The following is a 16,304-nucleotide window of genomic DNA, read 5'->3' as shown; positions in this document are numbered from 1 at the left end:
GAAAGTTGCCTCGATAAAATATAAAAGTGCACTATTTCAGAGTGGGGCAGTTCCAAGAAGTAGCAAGATCCAGTGAGTGGCCATGAGCATGGCAGTCAAATGAGAGTCAAAGTCAAGTTGACAGGACCATTAAAATAGAAGGGGTCTTGCAGCCACGAGGCTTGGAATCAGACTGGTTTTCTACACGAATGTTGAAATCATCCAGGATTGTGACAAGATTAGGTGTAGAAATTCTGAATGAGACGTAAAAGTCTTTGACCAAAAGACCAATACGTTGTTTTTATTTTAGAAAACCACCTTTGGAAAATGTCCAGAATGGCCATAAAGTTGTATGTGTATTGGTCAGGGATATTTAAACGACAACTAACAGAAAGTGCAAGTCTCACTGGCTTATCCAATAAGGAAAGACATTTGTTTATATAACTGAGAGTTCTGAGGCAGGGTGCGTTTCCTGGTTAACTGAGCCAGTAATTGAAAGATGTAAAGATCCAGGCTAAATCTTGACCCAACCACTGTTGGATTGGACATTGGATTATTGGATTAGATTAGACTAATTCCGGGCACACTCTTGGAGCTAAGAAAGTGGCCATATATCCCCAAGCACATGACTGTATTGGGAGGAGATACACTGATGGAGGCCCGAGCCTTATCAGGAAGGTGAAGAATGTGTATTGTGTAGGTAAACAAAAATGTCACCTGCAGGCACAGACTCAAATCCTATATACCACTATGAGTGTAGTAACCACAATCTTCAAGTCCTTCTTGTTTCCAAACAGAATGACTCTCCAGATAACAAAGACAGATACTTTTGTTCAGGAGCTACCTATATTGAATTCATGAATAGGCAGTTACAAAGCAGAGAGTTCTCCCCTGTGCAGTGTATGTTTTGGAAGAACCTCCAGAGGCATCCACTGTGGGATTCTTAAATCCCATATTCATTCTCTTTCAACTCGTCAGCAAAGTTTTCTATTCAGTGTTGTCCTGAGATGATGTTGCACCAGGATAATTTGACTAGCAGTAAATGAATTCTTCATATTTACTGTTAAGCTTTATCTTTCTGTCAACACCGGCACAGACTTCATAAAGATATTGAAGATCCTCAGATTTCAGTACGGAGCAATCTTAAGAACTGTGAGATTTAAGAATCCCATAATGAATGCCTCTTGAGATTTCCTGGGTCTTTAGAAGAAAGTCAGACCTGGCCGGGCGTGGTGGCTCACACCTGTAATCCCAGCACTTTGGGAGGCTGAGGCAGGTGGATGACGAGGTCAGGAGATCGAGATCATCCTGGCTAACATGGTGAAAACCCATCTCTCCTAAAAATACAGAAAATTAGCCAGGTGTGGTGAGACACACCTGTAGTCCCTGCTACTTGGAAGGCTGAGGCAGGAGAATCGCTTGAACCGGGAGGCAGAGGTTGCAGTGAGCAGAGATTGCACTACTTCGCTCCAGCCTGGGTGGCAGAGTGAGACTCCATCTCACCAAACAAACAAACAAAAAACAAAAAAACGTGGCCCCGATCACGTCAGGGTCACCACCTGAGACTTCGGTCACTGCCTGCAGAAGTCTGACCTGCAGACCCTGACTCAACGATGGATGAATGAATGCACTCTCACACCATTACAGTGATACAAGTGGGCTAGGGATGGCTGTTGGCTGCTTTCAGAGGGTGAAAAGCAACCAATCAACCCAGACCCTGTGTCCATTCACACTTTTATTCCCTCAAGATTTTACAGCAGATGTTCTAAGTTAACACACTTGTGGATAATTAACATGGCTAAAATAGTGGTTATACAAATGATATAAGCTTTAGGTTCCGGGGCCCAGAGTAAACACTATTAACAGGTAATTCCCCTTTGATCTCCCACGGAGAGGGCTATCTAGCACAAAGGTAACAGGAGTAAACAGAGTGGAGACAAATGGGTGTGGGGTAAAGCCTTTGATCTCTGTCTGTCTCTTTCCTATGCTAATGTTAATGAGGTGGCTGCCTTCAGCCTGCCTCAATAAAACCTTTTGGCCTTCCAAAAGGTTTGAAACTACAATCTATAACTTTCCCTAAATAGTTTCCATAATATTTTGCCGCCACCCTGAGTCAATAGCAACAAAAAAGAATTAAGTCAGACTCATATAATGTACCAAAATTAAAGAACAACCTTTTCCTCCAATACCTGCATTTATTCGTGCTTTAAAAAGAATGTTTCCATAACAATACCAAATATGTATATGAAAAGAAAATTAAAAATAAGATAATCACCCAATCTGCGAATATGCAGATTGGAAAATTATCCATCTATAAATGGAAGCTCTTAATAAAGACGTTGTAGTATAGCATAGACAAGGTATGTAATGTGCTTTTTGCTCATGTTTTGCCTTAGCCTTCATCTACACTGTCAAATGAGCTTAATCATGTTCATTTGTTCATTATTTGCTAACTCCTTGATTGATTTAGCTAATTGAGCCATCTGGCCAGTGAGTCATTCTATAACTGTTGACAAACTATGTGATGTTTAAAATCCAAGGATTAAAAAAATAAAACAAACATTAAATATTCTGCATTTTTCCGCAGTATCTAATCACTGATAATAATTTATCAGTGATAAGCTGATCACAAGAAACAAAGGCTAAACTTTTCATACACCAAAAAGAAAACAATGTGGCTGACTATATTTTTTAAATGATCTGACAATATTTTCCAAGAGAGTATTTAGAACTATTTCTTGAATTGAAAAATGCGGTTGCCTTGAGAAGATAACAAGAAGCAATCTGGGAAATTTAAACTTCTCTCCTCTTAGTACATTAGAAATCTTTGAATCATAATTCCTCTTTTTGTTATTTAATGGTCTTCACAGTGGAGGGAGTTTCCACATTGTACCAGAGAGCTGCATCCTCACGAATGGCACTGCTCTTGAGTAAACACCCTCTATGGAATCCCTACCTTTTCACTCCTCTCCATCCTTTGCCTGAAGAAAGTTTACATTGTAGATGCAATTTTGTATTTGTATGTTGTGGTAGTCCTCAAAAAGTGAGCCTATTACCTAGAGGTGTTGAATTTTACCTGGCATTGAGGGGTTGGCATATTGAGCAATTTGCCAGCGAGCACTATGTGCAACTGCTTCTCTTTTTTTCCCATTGCTTGGCACTGACGTAAAGTTAGTTCTAGCGACGTTAACGAATTTCACAAAGGAACACAGAAAAATATATGTTGAATCCAATGCCGGTAATGACAGGGTCCCAGCTTATGCTTTCCCTGCTATGCTGTTGCTAGGTAAGTCATTTTACTTTCTGAAAGTTAATTTACATAGGACATCTAGTTCAGGCGTATGTATCCGTGTTCAAACCAAAAACATGAGAGTATTTATGTTTAATTTAATGACGTCACAACCGTTCTGATACTTAGGGGAGTTCTAAAGAAGTAAGTTCTAGAAAGGGAGTTCCAGTACTCCCCTTTCTCTCTTTTCTGTCTTAGGTAAAGCTAATCCTCCTAAAGCCCCTAGCACAGATCTCCAAAATGTTCACCACAGAACAAAAAGATAAAAGAAGAGAAAGTTGTTCCCGCTAAATCTTGCCATATCACATGCAAGAGAAATGGCTTGTCAACCTGCCTCACCCAAATAAACATGGTGCCTAATAAATTCAGTGCCTAAACTGGACCCCAGACATATGAACCTTTGTCCATAGAGTTACCTTCCCCTACTGTCTGTGTATACTAGAGCGCCTACAGACTTCCATTGATGTAACTTAAAAAAAAAATCTGAACAAACTCCTGATAATCATCTCAGAGGAAGGGTTAATGATATGAGTATCAAGCCTGATGGGAGCAAAATATGACTTAAAGTAAGAGTTATAATCAGGATTTGTCTTTTGGTGAAAGAATTTGACCATAATCACCATCAATACTGAGTAAGTTCCAGTTGAGCATAGGTGGGCTAGATAAAATTCTGCTGTGCCTTTTACTGGTGATCTGTTCATCTGTATGTAATGATAGGAACTGGGGTTGGGGCAGATACCAGGTCTTGAAGTAGGCTTCCATCCTGTGACTGTGTGTAGATACTTCCTAAATCCAACATGAAATTTCATTGTAGGTTCTTTCATAAATATGTGGCCCCATTTTATATCCTTTATTTACGTCTGTCCCATAAGTAATTTTCCAGAATTATCCGAGACCCACTGATTTGCACTTCCTAGTCCTTCCTTCCAAATGTCATGATTTCCTTTGATAACCTTAGAACCACAAACACAGCCTGCTGTCCTCAGTAGTATATTGCACTTTTAAGTGTGGTGGAACATTTGGTCTGTTGAGTTTTCTTCTGCTTATTTATGTAGCCAGGGCACAGGGTGGGAACCTGGCAGAGTAATCCCAATGCTTGGATAGCACTGCTTGCCTCTGCAAGCAAACCAGAAAGACTCCACTCCACCAAATTCATTTTGGATATGCTGATGAAGCCGCACTTTCCCACACAAATCAGCAATAATGGGGTTCGTGAAATTGCGATTAACAACAACAACCACCACTGCAATGTGTACTCTCCTTCTCTTTTCTCTGTCCTTTCTGGGGAGACACAGGCAGAATAATGAAACGGTAAAATCTGATTATAATTCAGATGCTACGAATTCAAAATTGTTGTAGTTCAGGCAAGAGCCAGGTATGATGTTTTAAACGTGCTGATAGTTCTCTTTTCAGTAATTCTTATAAGAAGGAAATGTTTTCAACTAACCTCAAGCCATTTTATGCTGTCTTTTATATACACATATTTTATATATTAATAGTGGGTTACATTTAACTGCGTCTCCTGAGGTCCTTAATTAGATTCAGCATTGACTGGTGCTATTTACTAATACTTGAAATTACTTAGTGGGCATTTCAAAGAGAACATCCAAGATCTCAACACTTCAGTAACTGGGTCTGGCTTCCAGTTTGTGTGAATTAATAAGGCTGAACTAAAATTAATTTCATTTGGAAAACCCGGGGGCAGTCAGAACAGTCTAGTGCCATACTGCCTCGGGGAGACAGCTGGCTTGCCACCTACAATGTCTGTGACCTCTTAGGCAAGTGATTTAATGCCTCTGTGCTTCCATTTCCTTGTCTGTAAAATTCTGCTATAGTACCTACTCCATAGAGTTAGCACTCTTAAATGTGTTAACCTTTGGAGTGTGTGGCACATACTAATCACTATACACATTTTCTTTTTCAAATGGACAACTCAAATTCATCAGGTTTGCCTTAATCTCCTTTGTACCTGTATGAAATTAAGTCAACAGTGCTGATCTGTACAAACGGCTTGGGCTCTTGCAGTAGTGTAGTGTCTACGATTATGGTTTTAGTGAGGATCTTTTTCACTGTAAAGTATTAAATTTCATGTTTGTTAGAACCAAAACACATAGAATATATTATGGCAGGATAGAAGGACTGGGCACGGTGGCTCATGCCTGTAATCCCAGCATTTTGGCAGGCCAAGGTGGAGGATCACCTGAGGTCATGAGTTCCAGACCAACCCGGCCAACGTGGTGAAACCCTGTCTCTACTAAAAAAAAAAAAAAAAAAAAATGCAAAAATTAGCCAGGCATGGTGGCCGGTGCCTGCAATCCCAGCTACTCAGGAGGCTGAGGCAGGAGAATCACTTGAACCCCGGAGGCAGAGGTTGCAGTGAGCCAGGATTGCACCATTGCACTCAAGCCTGGGCGACAAGAGCGAAACTCCATTTCAAACAAACAAACAAACAAAAAGGGATGGGTGTAGAGAAAGCTCAAGTTTATCTGCTGTGGAAGGTTATCTGGAGGTACCACCATCTCAGAACCGTGAGCATTATCAGAGGTTGGGGATTCATGAACTTAATGGTCTCCTGAAACATGTAGATCAGGAGATCTCTACAGTGGTTGCATTCTTCCCTCAGGCAGTTGACCCAAGCTGACCCACCGCTCCTAGGTACTTGAGCCTTGCCACATCCTAAGGCTGCAGGTCACGTAGATGCCACCATCATGTGAATTGTACAATTATGAGTCCTACTGGTAGAGCTCTCCTGGTCATATCAGCACCAAGGGCTCTAAAACTTTGAGGTCGTGTGGTCTCTCTTGTCATGTTGCTGCTATGGTCATGTGGTGGGTCCAGCTCTTCCAGTCACTAGAGCATGGTGGACTCCTGAACCCTGTTGCTCACATGGATTCTTCCCTCACGTGGCCATTAATGGCTACCACCATGTGGAAGTCTCAGCCCTCGAAGTCATGTAGATGACCTACTGTTCAGGGGCATGTGGATGCTATGGTCATGTACACTGTTCCCACCCACTCCTCCCCATGGCCACAGAGTCAGGCTCATTCCTCTCTGTCATGGGAAGATTGTGAGCTGCCGAACTCTGCAGATCCGTGTGTGGGCAGCCAAGTGGCTCCTATCATCATGTGGCAGGCAAAACCCTTGTGGTCACGTGAGCACCGCAACTAACCAAGGTCTGTTGTACACGTGGCTCCTGTGGTCACAGGAGATTCCACGCCCTCTCAGTCACCGGAAGATTGAACTCTCGCGAGTCTTGTCGGAGACGTACTTCCGGCGGCTGTGTGACCTGTGACCTCTCCTCTCGTCAGGTACAGGCAGCCGCCCTTCTCGTCAGGTACAGGCAGCCGCCCTTCTAGTCAGGTACAGGCACCCGCCCTTCAAGTGTAGGGAAGGTCTCCTGACCGTGACTTTCTGAGGAGTAAGAACTACCGAGGTAGACTACCGTTAGAACTGTGCTCCACACCCTGACTCAGGCGAAAGTTTTATCGGACTGCGGCTCAAGCTGTCCGGCAACTTTCATATCCTGCCGCGGTGGAAGGAAGTCCGGTATTAGGGGAACCAGCCATTACAAGAAGTTTTCTGAGAATTGGGCTTTAAGGGGCGGCTGAGCAATCTTCAAATAACAGAGGCTGTGTGTGGAGGTTGGGGGGGCTTAAGCGGGCCGGGGGGTGAGGGGGTTGGGTGGAGGTAGGCAGAGGACTTTCTTAATGTGGCCAAACTTGCATACGCTTGCCGGAGAAACCGTGTGTTTGTGCGCATGCGTGCGTGCGCGCGTGCGTGCGTGCATGCTCTCGTGCATGCGTCTGTGTGCTTTCGCGCGCTTTATGCATCTATGTCTGCCGTCCGCCTTGATCTTGGATTCACAGGAGCTGTCGTTGGTAGAGAGTGAAGTGAAGGAGGAGAAAGCTCTGGGGCAGAATGTGGGACTAAGATGTGAGAGGTGGGGTGGGTAGCGGGGCCGCGCGGGGCGGGAATTCACAAACTTGTAAGTCGTCTGTCAGGGTTAGGGCTGTGGAAGCCCGATGGGATCCCCCCTCCCCCACCACCCCGGTCCCACACTGGAAGCCCTACCCTTTCCCCGTCACCCTGCCTGATTCACTGTTTGTGCCAGGTGATTCTCTCTTCTGCCCCTCCTCGGACCATGCTGTTATTAAGGACATTCGAGACTTCCTAGATGCCAGTTTGTATAGGCGATTCCAGACCCCGTCTTAATTTCTGTCTTTTGTTTTATTGTGTAAAGATTCTCTTTGTTTCCGTGATTTATTTTTCTACTAAACATTCTAAACATGGGCTCAGAGGGGTGGGCGAAAGGGAGAGAGGAGAAGTGCTATTGTTTTTTTTTTTAAAGAGAATTTGATATTTCAATGAAAGTGTCCAAGTCGTCATGATGTGAAGACTCAGAATTTACTTGTTATACTTTAATTGAACTTCCATTGGCTTTACAAAGTACATTGGGGAGTGGGGTGACAAATTTTATTTTGTGCTTAGGATCCCTCAGTGGCTTATAGTAGTATAGCTTGACACTCTTTTGTTTCTGATTCTTCCCCCATCACCCCCCGATTTTGTGATTGCTTCTTAGATTCCTTCCTGAAAACTCTCCTTTTCTTCCTGTGGAAAAGTATAGTGAATGGATTTAAGGTACAATCATGGGTGATAACATTTGGTACGTTATGAAAGTGGCATTGGGTGAATGAAGTTGAGCTAATTAGCAAGATAGTGCTTAAACTTAGGGGGTTTTAAGTATTGCTTGGCAGATGGCTAGAGAATATTATGACTTGTGATATTTGATATCACATGCAGCTCGAATAATCGATTTTTCTCTCATTTCAGCATTTCCAAGTCTGTTCTGTGAGACACTAGGGCCAGGACAAAGCAACAACAAAATGTGCTCTACTCTAAGGAAGTGTGGGACATACAGAACTGAAGGTAAACTAATACTGTAGGAATTTGTTAGATGATCTGCTAATATACAACGTTGAGTCCGAAAGGGAGGGCTACTCTCCCCAACTTATATGGGAATGGCACAGTTTTTCCATAGAGCATTTGAGGTACCAGTGTTCTTCAGAAAACATTTGGGGAAACCCTGTTCAGACTACATCTTCTAACGCTTTAAAACCTTGTGCCTTTGTTTATACTCAGAACAGTGGAGTGTGGGTTTATAGTAGTTGTAGTCTGCTCATTAGGAAATTGGTTACTGCTCTTTAATTCATTTTATTTTATGTCATTAGTCAGTCTCTCCTGCTTGAAGCTTTCCACATTTTTACTCTTCAGAGATACCGTCAAGCATGCGTCTGATACCTTGGTGGTAGCAAACAATATGTGCATAAATGCAAGTGATTAGGAAGTGTTACCTGTGGCAGCAAATAAAGTGCCCCACTCTTGAAAACAGGATACAACTTACCTGTCAGGACAAGCAGATGCAGTACTGCTCATTTTATTAAAAAAAAAACAAAAAACAAAACACACACACACACACACACACTTCTTCAGAACCATTTTGTTATTACTTAATAATTATAGCTGCCATAGTTTGAGCCCCTGTTATATGTCAAGCACCGTGATAACCTTGGCCGTCATTCAAGTTACTGCATTAACCCTCAGGAAAATCCTGAGAGGGTGTTATTTTAATTGATAGATGAGCTATATGAGTCAGGAGAGGCTGAGTGTAACGCTGTGCTTACTGGCAACCCCCAAACCTCAGTGGCTTATTTCTCACTCCTGCTACATGTTTATGGCAGGTGCACATCCTTCATGGAATGGGGGACGTTTGGGTCTGAGTGATTCTTACTGGAATGACCCAGAGACCCAAACTAATGGAGTAGCCACCATCTAGAAAATGGTTAGTCACTGCATCAGAGTGGGAGAGAGCCCTAAGGGATCTCAAACCAACAACCAAACGTTCTGGCCCGGAAATAACCCATGTCACTGGTCACGCACAACCCATTGGCCAGAGCTAGTCACATGCACGACCATGCCCCAAGGAAGGCAGTCAGGACAGGCAGTTCTACCAGGTGCGCTGGGACAGGGGAGAATGTAAACACTTGGTAAGTGGCAGCACTGACTACTGCATGAAGGAATCGAAGCTGGGAGGGATTAAGTACTTGCCTAACACCACATCGGCTGTAAGTGACAGAATCAGGATTTGAATCCACCCTGGTGTGATTTCAAAGTCGATGTCCTTTCTGCTTCTTTCTACACTGTCTGCTGTTCTCTTACGGGAAGCTTATAGTAAAAATTCTTTTACATCAACGATGCAATTCCCTCTCCCTTAATCATCTGATAGTTTAATTGAACAGACAAGATGACACTGGTTAAAAAGACCAGCATTGATAAGCCAAAGGTCTTTTCCAAACAAGGGAATGTTTGGATATTTGAATATCCAATTGGATATTCGAATATCCATTGTATTCTATTATAAAAATAAAATCAGGTGGTAGATGAAAGGACAGTTCATTGATCATTCACTTAATATAGAATAATCTCCACGCCTTTCCACTCTGTCAAGGAAAAATGATACAAATTAGAGCCTACCTTGATGAAACTGAAAACAGATGTGATAGAGTTGAACAAAATTGCTAGATGTCAGTGTTTCAGAAACACAAGATAATGACAAAATCTCTGGCCACATGGGCAGAGAAAGTTAGGGAGATGGTGCGGGTAAGACACTTTTGGAATGAAGATAGTGTCACACTTACAGTGACAGAAAAGATGGACAAGATCACATTATGAAAAAGATGTGATAATTTGAAAATTTAAATTAAATAGATGAATTCCAGGGGAAAAATATAACTTTCCATACTGAAGGAATAGAACATCTTAGTTTGTTCAATATATTCTTGACAAGGAATACGTGCAAAGGCAAAATTACTAGCCGATCTGAATTAGTCATATAAGCACAAATAATATAAATCAATTAATGCCAAACTAAACCCAACAATGGGTAAAACAGATAATACAGCATGACGAAGTTGTATTTAATCCCAAGCATGCAAGCTTTGTTTAACAGTTTAAGAGATCCGTAATGTATTTAACACATTAGCTGAATAAAGGGAGGAGGACAGGACACATAGCACAAAGATCATTAAAAAAAAAAAAAAGGTATGCAATAAATCAACCAGCCAGAATTGAATAAAAAGAATAACAGTAATTCTCAGCGGATAGGCAATATAGAAAGCTATCACTTTAAATTGACAGTGGGCAGCGAAACAATATACCACATCAGACACTGCCCTTGATAGTAAAACATTAGAAGTATTCTCCTTACAATCAGAAAAGGGATAAAGATGACTGGTATGACAAATTCTGTTCAATGTCGTACTGAATCTAGTGCAGTAAGCCTTATATCGTATTAGGCAGTGCAGTAAACTGTGGTGTATGCATGCCTACGTACATAAATGAATATATGTATAAAAGTGAAAATAAATTTATAGCTCTCAATGTGCCTATCTTCATATGAAACTCAAGAGAAGCTACAGAAAATTAAAATTAATAATGAAGATTAACAAGTTTATTGGATATAAGACGAATACACACAAACCATTGTAACAAATAGAAAATACCATCTCTACTGTAAATACACTATTTACAATAGAAAAAAAAATGTCTTGTGAAATATACTATGAATCTGCTTACTTGGCAGCTATTCTAACACTCTTGAACATTCTTATATGCTTTCCTGTACTGTAGAGACTAGAAAGTTGGAACACGAAAGGAAACACACATGCACACCACCACATGCATGGGTGCACACTCTTTCTCTCTGTCTCTGTCTCTTTCTCTCTCTCTCTCACACACACACACACACACACACACAATTTACCAGAGCCCCTTGCAGTTAGGGTCCCAAATGGGATATCTATCATGTGAAGCATATGTGCCAACATGAGACTCAGAGGTGGAACTGAATAACATGGGAGCTATATGTGGGGTGGACTACCTGCGATGAGGGAGGTCTCTGGGTTTTATGGGGCAGCCATTGTAGATTTTCTAGAATTCAGTCTCTGTCATGCATGTCAATTAATGGGCAGGCAACAGTGGCATTTCAGCTGTGGCGGTTTCATAATGCAGGTGGACTTCTCCTGGCTGTGCAGCATCCAGGCCTGCTTTTCTGGCCCTCACAGAGTTTTTGTAAGCTATGTAATATATTTTATTACAGATATCTTGTTTGTATAAAACAGCTCGAGTGAATTCTGGCATAGGCAGGTTGGGACCTTGATTAACACACTGCTAGGCGCCAAAATTGGTTGCAAGCAAAAGACCTTGAAGGAAATGGGGATTTGGGATAGATTTGGCCCACGGGCCATAGTTGCTGACCGCCGCTCTAAGCTAATAGACTCATTGGGTCCCCAAAACGGTGCTGAATGAGAGGTCAGCAAAATGAGGAGGCAGCTATTCCTAGGATCCTCTGGCAAGCATAAGCCAAAAGCTGAGGCTTTAGCACAGTTGTTTTCAACCTTGGTTGCACACTGCAATTCACGTGGAGAGTTTAAAAATGTGGTTGCCTGGATCTAACCCCGGTTCTGCTTTGATTGTTCTGGGTGTGCCCTGGTGCTAGTGAATTGTCTCAACGTCTCCAAGTGGCTCTAATGTAATCATGGTTGAGAACTGCTTGAGCAATTTAAGTGATAAGAATGCAAGTATTTTACTATATATACTTTTAAAATGTTGTAATTGTGGCTTCAGAATGATAACGTTACAATATATGATAAATACAGAGTTACACTGGAAAATATGAAATAAAGATTCCCATGTAAGAAATCGAGGAGAATGTCTTTTTCAAACAGAAAGGAAGTGAGAAAACTGGTAAAGCAGGGGCCACCACAGCTTGTGTCCGGGTTGAAGCTAAACTGCCAGCAAGGCCAGAGCAGGGTATGGATTAAAGCAAAGTGTCTGTGAGCCCAGGGCTGATTCAGCAGTGGAGTTTCTTCTGCAGAAGACAGCCACAACCCAGGGTCAACATGGAAGGGATGGCACAAACTCAACAAATTCCCTCATTGGCACTGAGGGAATAGAAAAAATGGAAGCGACTGAAGCAGACATTAAGATAATATTTCCCCAGAGAGGCAAAGGAGTGATAAAGGATGAAATTATGTCCGTGTTAAAAGAATAGAAGGCTGTCCAAGAAAGATGGCTAATTGAAGGCAAGTTTCTCCTATCACTTCCTCCTGAAACTTCATTAAAACAACATCAAAAGTGAACAAATTGTGGTATGTCCATCAAGGGGCTACTACTCAGCAAGGAAAAGTCAGGAACATGGATGGGTCACAGAAACATGCCGAGTTAAAGAAGCCCGACACAAAGGGGTACAGGGCCTTTGATTCCATTTCTATGAAATCCTAGAACAGGAAAACGAATATGTACTAACGGAAAGCAGATCAGTGTTTGCATGGGGCCAAGGGATGAAGAGGAGATCAACTGGGAACCTTTTGGGGTGTGTTATATGTTCTATATCTTGATTGATGTGGTAGCTAGCCCTAATCCCTGGTTTTTACATATAAGAACCTGGGATCAGGAGAAGCTGAATGAGTCGTCAAAAGTGAGGTTACCTTATTAATCAGAGGGAAGATACTCACACCTGATTATCAATAATAAATGGTTTCCATTATGCTGTATATGGGTCAATAGGAAACGTGCTTCTTCCCAAGCCCTTGACAAAACCCTGACCCAGCCATAATCATCCACTTGTACAAGTATAAAGCATAGGTGTGAAAGTATAACCATTCTGCATTCCAGCCACCTGCTTCTACACATGGTTGACATTCTCACGTGTCCCTTTACTCTGACTTATTTGTGTTTATATTTACAAATGAAAACAGAATTTTTCATTGGCATTTTCTTCTGAGGAATCGTACTATAATATACAGTTTTATAACCTGACATTTTTTTCCTTTCCCTTTGTATCACGTGGTGTGACGAATCTTCTGCCTGGCTTCTTGTAGTCTGCCACTTAAACCTGAAACATTTCTTGCATAATAATATATTTTGTTTCCTCAAAGATTGCAAATGGGCATTTAAGTCCCCTACTGAATCCTTCCACATAACCTGTTGCATGCTCCCAGCATTTTATTTTGGTTCCCTTCATCCATATGTCACATGACGCCCCACTGGGGCCGGGGCTGCCCTGTTTTACTACTGCCGCTTTGTAAAACTACAGCTGACATGGCAACCGGATCCAACTCACTCGTCTCTTTTCCTTGTCATTTCCAGGAAGACTAATGACAACGAATACAACTAACACATATTTCTCCCTCAGTAAATGCCAGATGTTGTACTAGGTTCTGGACATAGCAACAGACAACTTATTTATAGTGCTTGTTAGGTCACAGGCATTTCTCCAGGTGCTTTTCACATAGTTCTGTGTGTTAACTCACTTAATTTTTACAGTAGCCCGCAAGGTTGAAACTGTTACTATCTTTGAGTCACGGGGAAAAGGAGCAAAAAGAACTTGAGTCACAGCGAGTTACTTGCCCTGGTTCATACAGTTTAGCACCAGGATTGCAATCCTGATGGATCTGATTTCAAATCCTGTGCCCATAACCAATCCTGTGCGACTCTGTGTCAAGGCTGGAATGAGTGGTACGAGAGGGCCCACTGAGAGTCTGATGGGCAATGATGGGTGTGGTGTCTGGAGCCAGTGACCCCTGACTCCAGGCTTCTGGGCAAGAAACTCGTCGTTGCACACTGTTGCCCTGTACCATCTCTCCTTTTGTGGACTGTGCGGGAACTGTTTCTCTGGTGTTCAACTTGAAGTGAAGTAACAGGGACAGACAAGATGTACACGGACAGGAAGGAAGGAGGGCTTCCAGAGGGGAGAGTATCACCAGGATGAATTCAGTTCCCTAGGGGCTTTTTCAATGTGTGTTTCATTGTCTTCTCTGTATTCACCTCACCCTCTCCTTTCTGACCCACACATCCATCCCTTGGCCTTTTCACTCTGTATGTCATGCCCCTTCCTTGCCATGTCTACTTGATTCCAAGGACAGTCATTTCTACTTCTCCCAGGAAAATATCAGCCACTCTCTGGTCCCGTCATCCTTCTGTCCCAAGGCACCTGTAAGGCACAGCCATATAATTGTATGTATATATTTAGACAGAGAGCGATTTATGTGATAAATTCAAAAAGTGAAATGTCTGGATCAAAGTGTAAGAATGACTTCTGAATGGTTAGGCATATCGCAGAAAATTAGACTCACACACGGTTACTGGAAGGGTATGGTGGTGTAAATCTCATGGAAAATACCACTTTATGCTTAAAAATATTCATGTGCTTCTCCTGGGAATGGTAGATCAGGGACTCAAAATCTTACACCCACTTTGAAGCCCTGGCTGTGTTCCACTGGGTTTTTTGGTCTCCCCCGCTGGGGGTGCTCTGTAACCCTGGTCAACCCGCGGATATTGTTCCATTACTTTTGTGTGCAGAGAACTCTATTACTTTCTTATTTTAAAACTGTCAATTCAAATATTAAAACACCGAGAGGTTAAAAAAAAAAGAAAAAAGCGTATTCTGAACAAGAAACAAAATTTGGCCATATATAATACATGACACATGAAAAGAAATGTGCGGTGGTCTCCAGTGTTGTGTGGCGATGCGTTTCCCAACATGACTTGGAGTCATGCCTATCTGTAACCTAATTCTAGAAGCATGTAACACAAAATACAAATACTTGCTTGCATGGGCTCCATGGACACACAGACCCACACTCTTCCCTTTCCCTGAGACAGGGATGGTACTTCCTGTCTGTCGGAAGGCTGAGTGAACACAACATGCCTGTAGGTCCAGAACATTCTTCCTACAGAGACCCCATGCCCAGAAAGCTCTGTCTGCTGGATTCAGGGAACGCCTCTCCTCATTTCCGTCACTGCTGTTTGCAAAAGCCTCCTTCTCTGAGATCCTCAAAGCTGCCGTTCTAGCCTTAGTCTGCAGGGAGGTACTTAGTTCTATTTCTAAGGATACATTAATGAAAAAAATATTAATGTTGCAGAAGAAAAAAGTAGTTCATTCTAGTTTTGCAAGCAGGTTATGAAATAGTTTTGCAGCCCGAATAGGTCTGGAATAAATACAAATACATGTCGGTAGAAATGGTTGAGGTGGATGTATTCTCAAAAGTGGTTTTGCCAATGATCCCAAACCTACATCACATGCATTCTTTTAACAAATATTAATGAGGCCCTTCTTCTGTGCCACAGACACCACCCGCCCAAAGTGACTCCTAATCTGAAAACCCGTGGCCCAAACAGATTTCACCCATCTGGTCGAAGACAGAGATCTCCACCTTATCCAAGCACCTGGTTCCCACCCCAACAGGAGTGACTAACACAAAACATCATCCCTGGCCTGCTCACCAAAGTCTGTCCTTGAGACCCGAAAGCTTGCCATTTAAGGGAGAACCACTGCAGTCACTGGAGGAGCACTCAGGGTGTAGAGGCAGACCAATATCGGTGACGACATAATTCCCGTTCTGCCACTTACTTGGCTGGGAAATGTACCCGACGTCTGTGAGCCTCATATCCATGATCTGAAAAGAGACTGTGGATACGATTGTCATGGGATTTCTGTGAGGAGGTCAAGAGAAACCTAGTGAGTGTGCCCAACACGGAGCAACTGTTGGTTGCCACTGGGCAAGTGTTGGCTTTCTTCTTACCCCATTCTTTCCATGCCATAGCAGGGATGCTGATGCACTCAGTGGCATGGCAGTGACATAGGCAGAATTCCAGAATAACACAGGAAGTACCAGTAGGAATGCACGTGATGTCATAAAGGATACTCACTACTATGTCTGTGTGGGAGGATCAGCCAGTACATGGTGGGGCCGGAGGGGAAGCCCAGGCAGTCTGGGTGAGAAGCACTAGCTGGTTTAGAGTACTCTTGGGATCGCCTGTAACACTGGCAGCGCAGCTACGAGACAGGGATTGTGCTGAGATGCCAGAGTTCAGCAAGTGGATGTGCGCCTGTGTGTGTTCTGTCTTCAGCGTCTCTCTCTCTCTCTGTCTCTTCCCTCTGTGGCTTTTTATCATCTGTGCTGTCTTCCAACACAAA

At 42.6% G+C, this 16,304-nt stretch overlaps 1 protein-coding gene across 12 annotated transcripts in view; it reads left to right on the top strand.

Moving 5' to 3' along the window:
• Window positions 1-16,304, top strand: part of LOC100414986 (nuclear RNA export factor 2) — a 63,527-nt gene that overhangs the window by 35,700 nt on the left and 11,523 nt on the right. For 2 of the 12 annotated variants that reach the window (XM_054251188.2, XM_035287815.3), the window contains one exon: window positions 8,099-8,194. In XM_054251188.2, coding sequence (XP_054107163.2) covers window positions 8,099-8,194 — 96 coding nt within the window. Of the gene's footprint in view, window positions 1-6,547; window positions 7,209-7,239; window positions 7,907-8,098; window positions 8,195-16,304 lie in introns of those variants that run through there. The other 10 variants (XM_078362698.1, XM_078362696.1, XM_035287817.3 and 7 more) reach the window with 10 other exon arrangements.

This window comes from Callithrix jacchus, chromosome X, assembly GCF_049354715.1.
Source record: "Callithrix jacchus isolate 240 chromosome X, calJac240_pri, whole genome shotgun sequence".
NCBI lineage: Eukaryota > Metazoa > Chordata > Mammalia > Primates > Cebidae > Callithrix > Callithrix jacchus.
The sequence above is the reverse complement of the archived record's forward strand: the minus strand, read 5'-3'. Positions and strand labels throughout refer to the sequence as shown.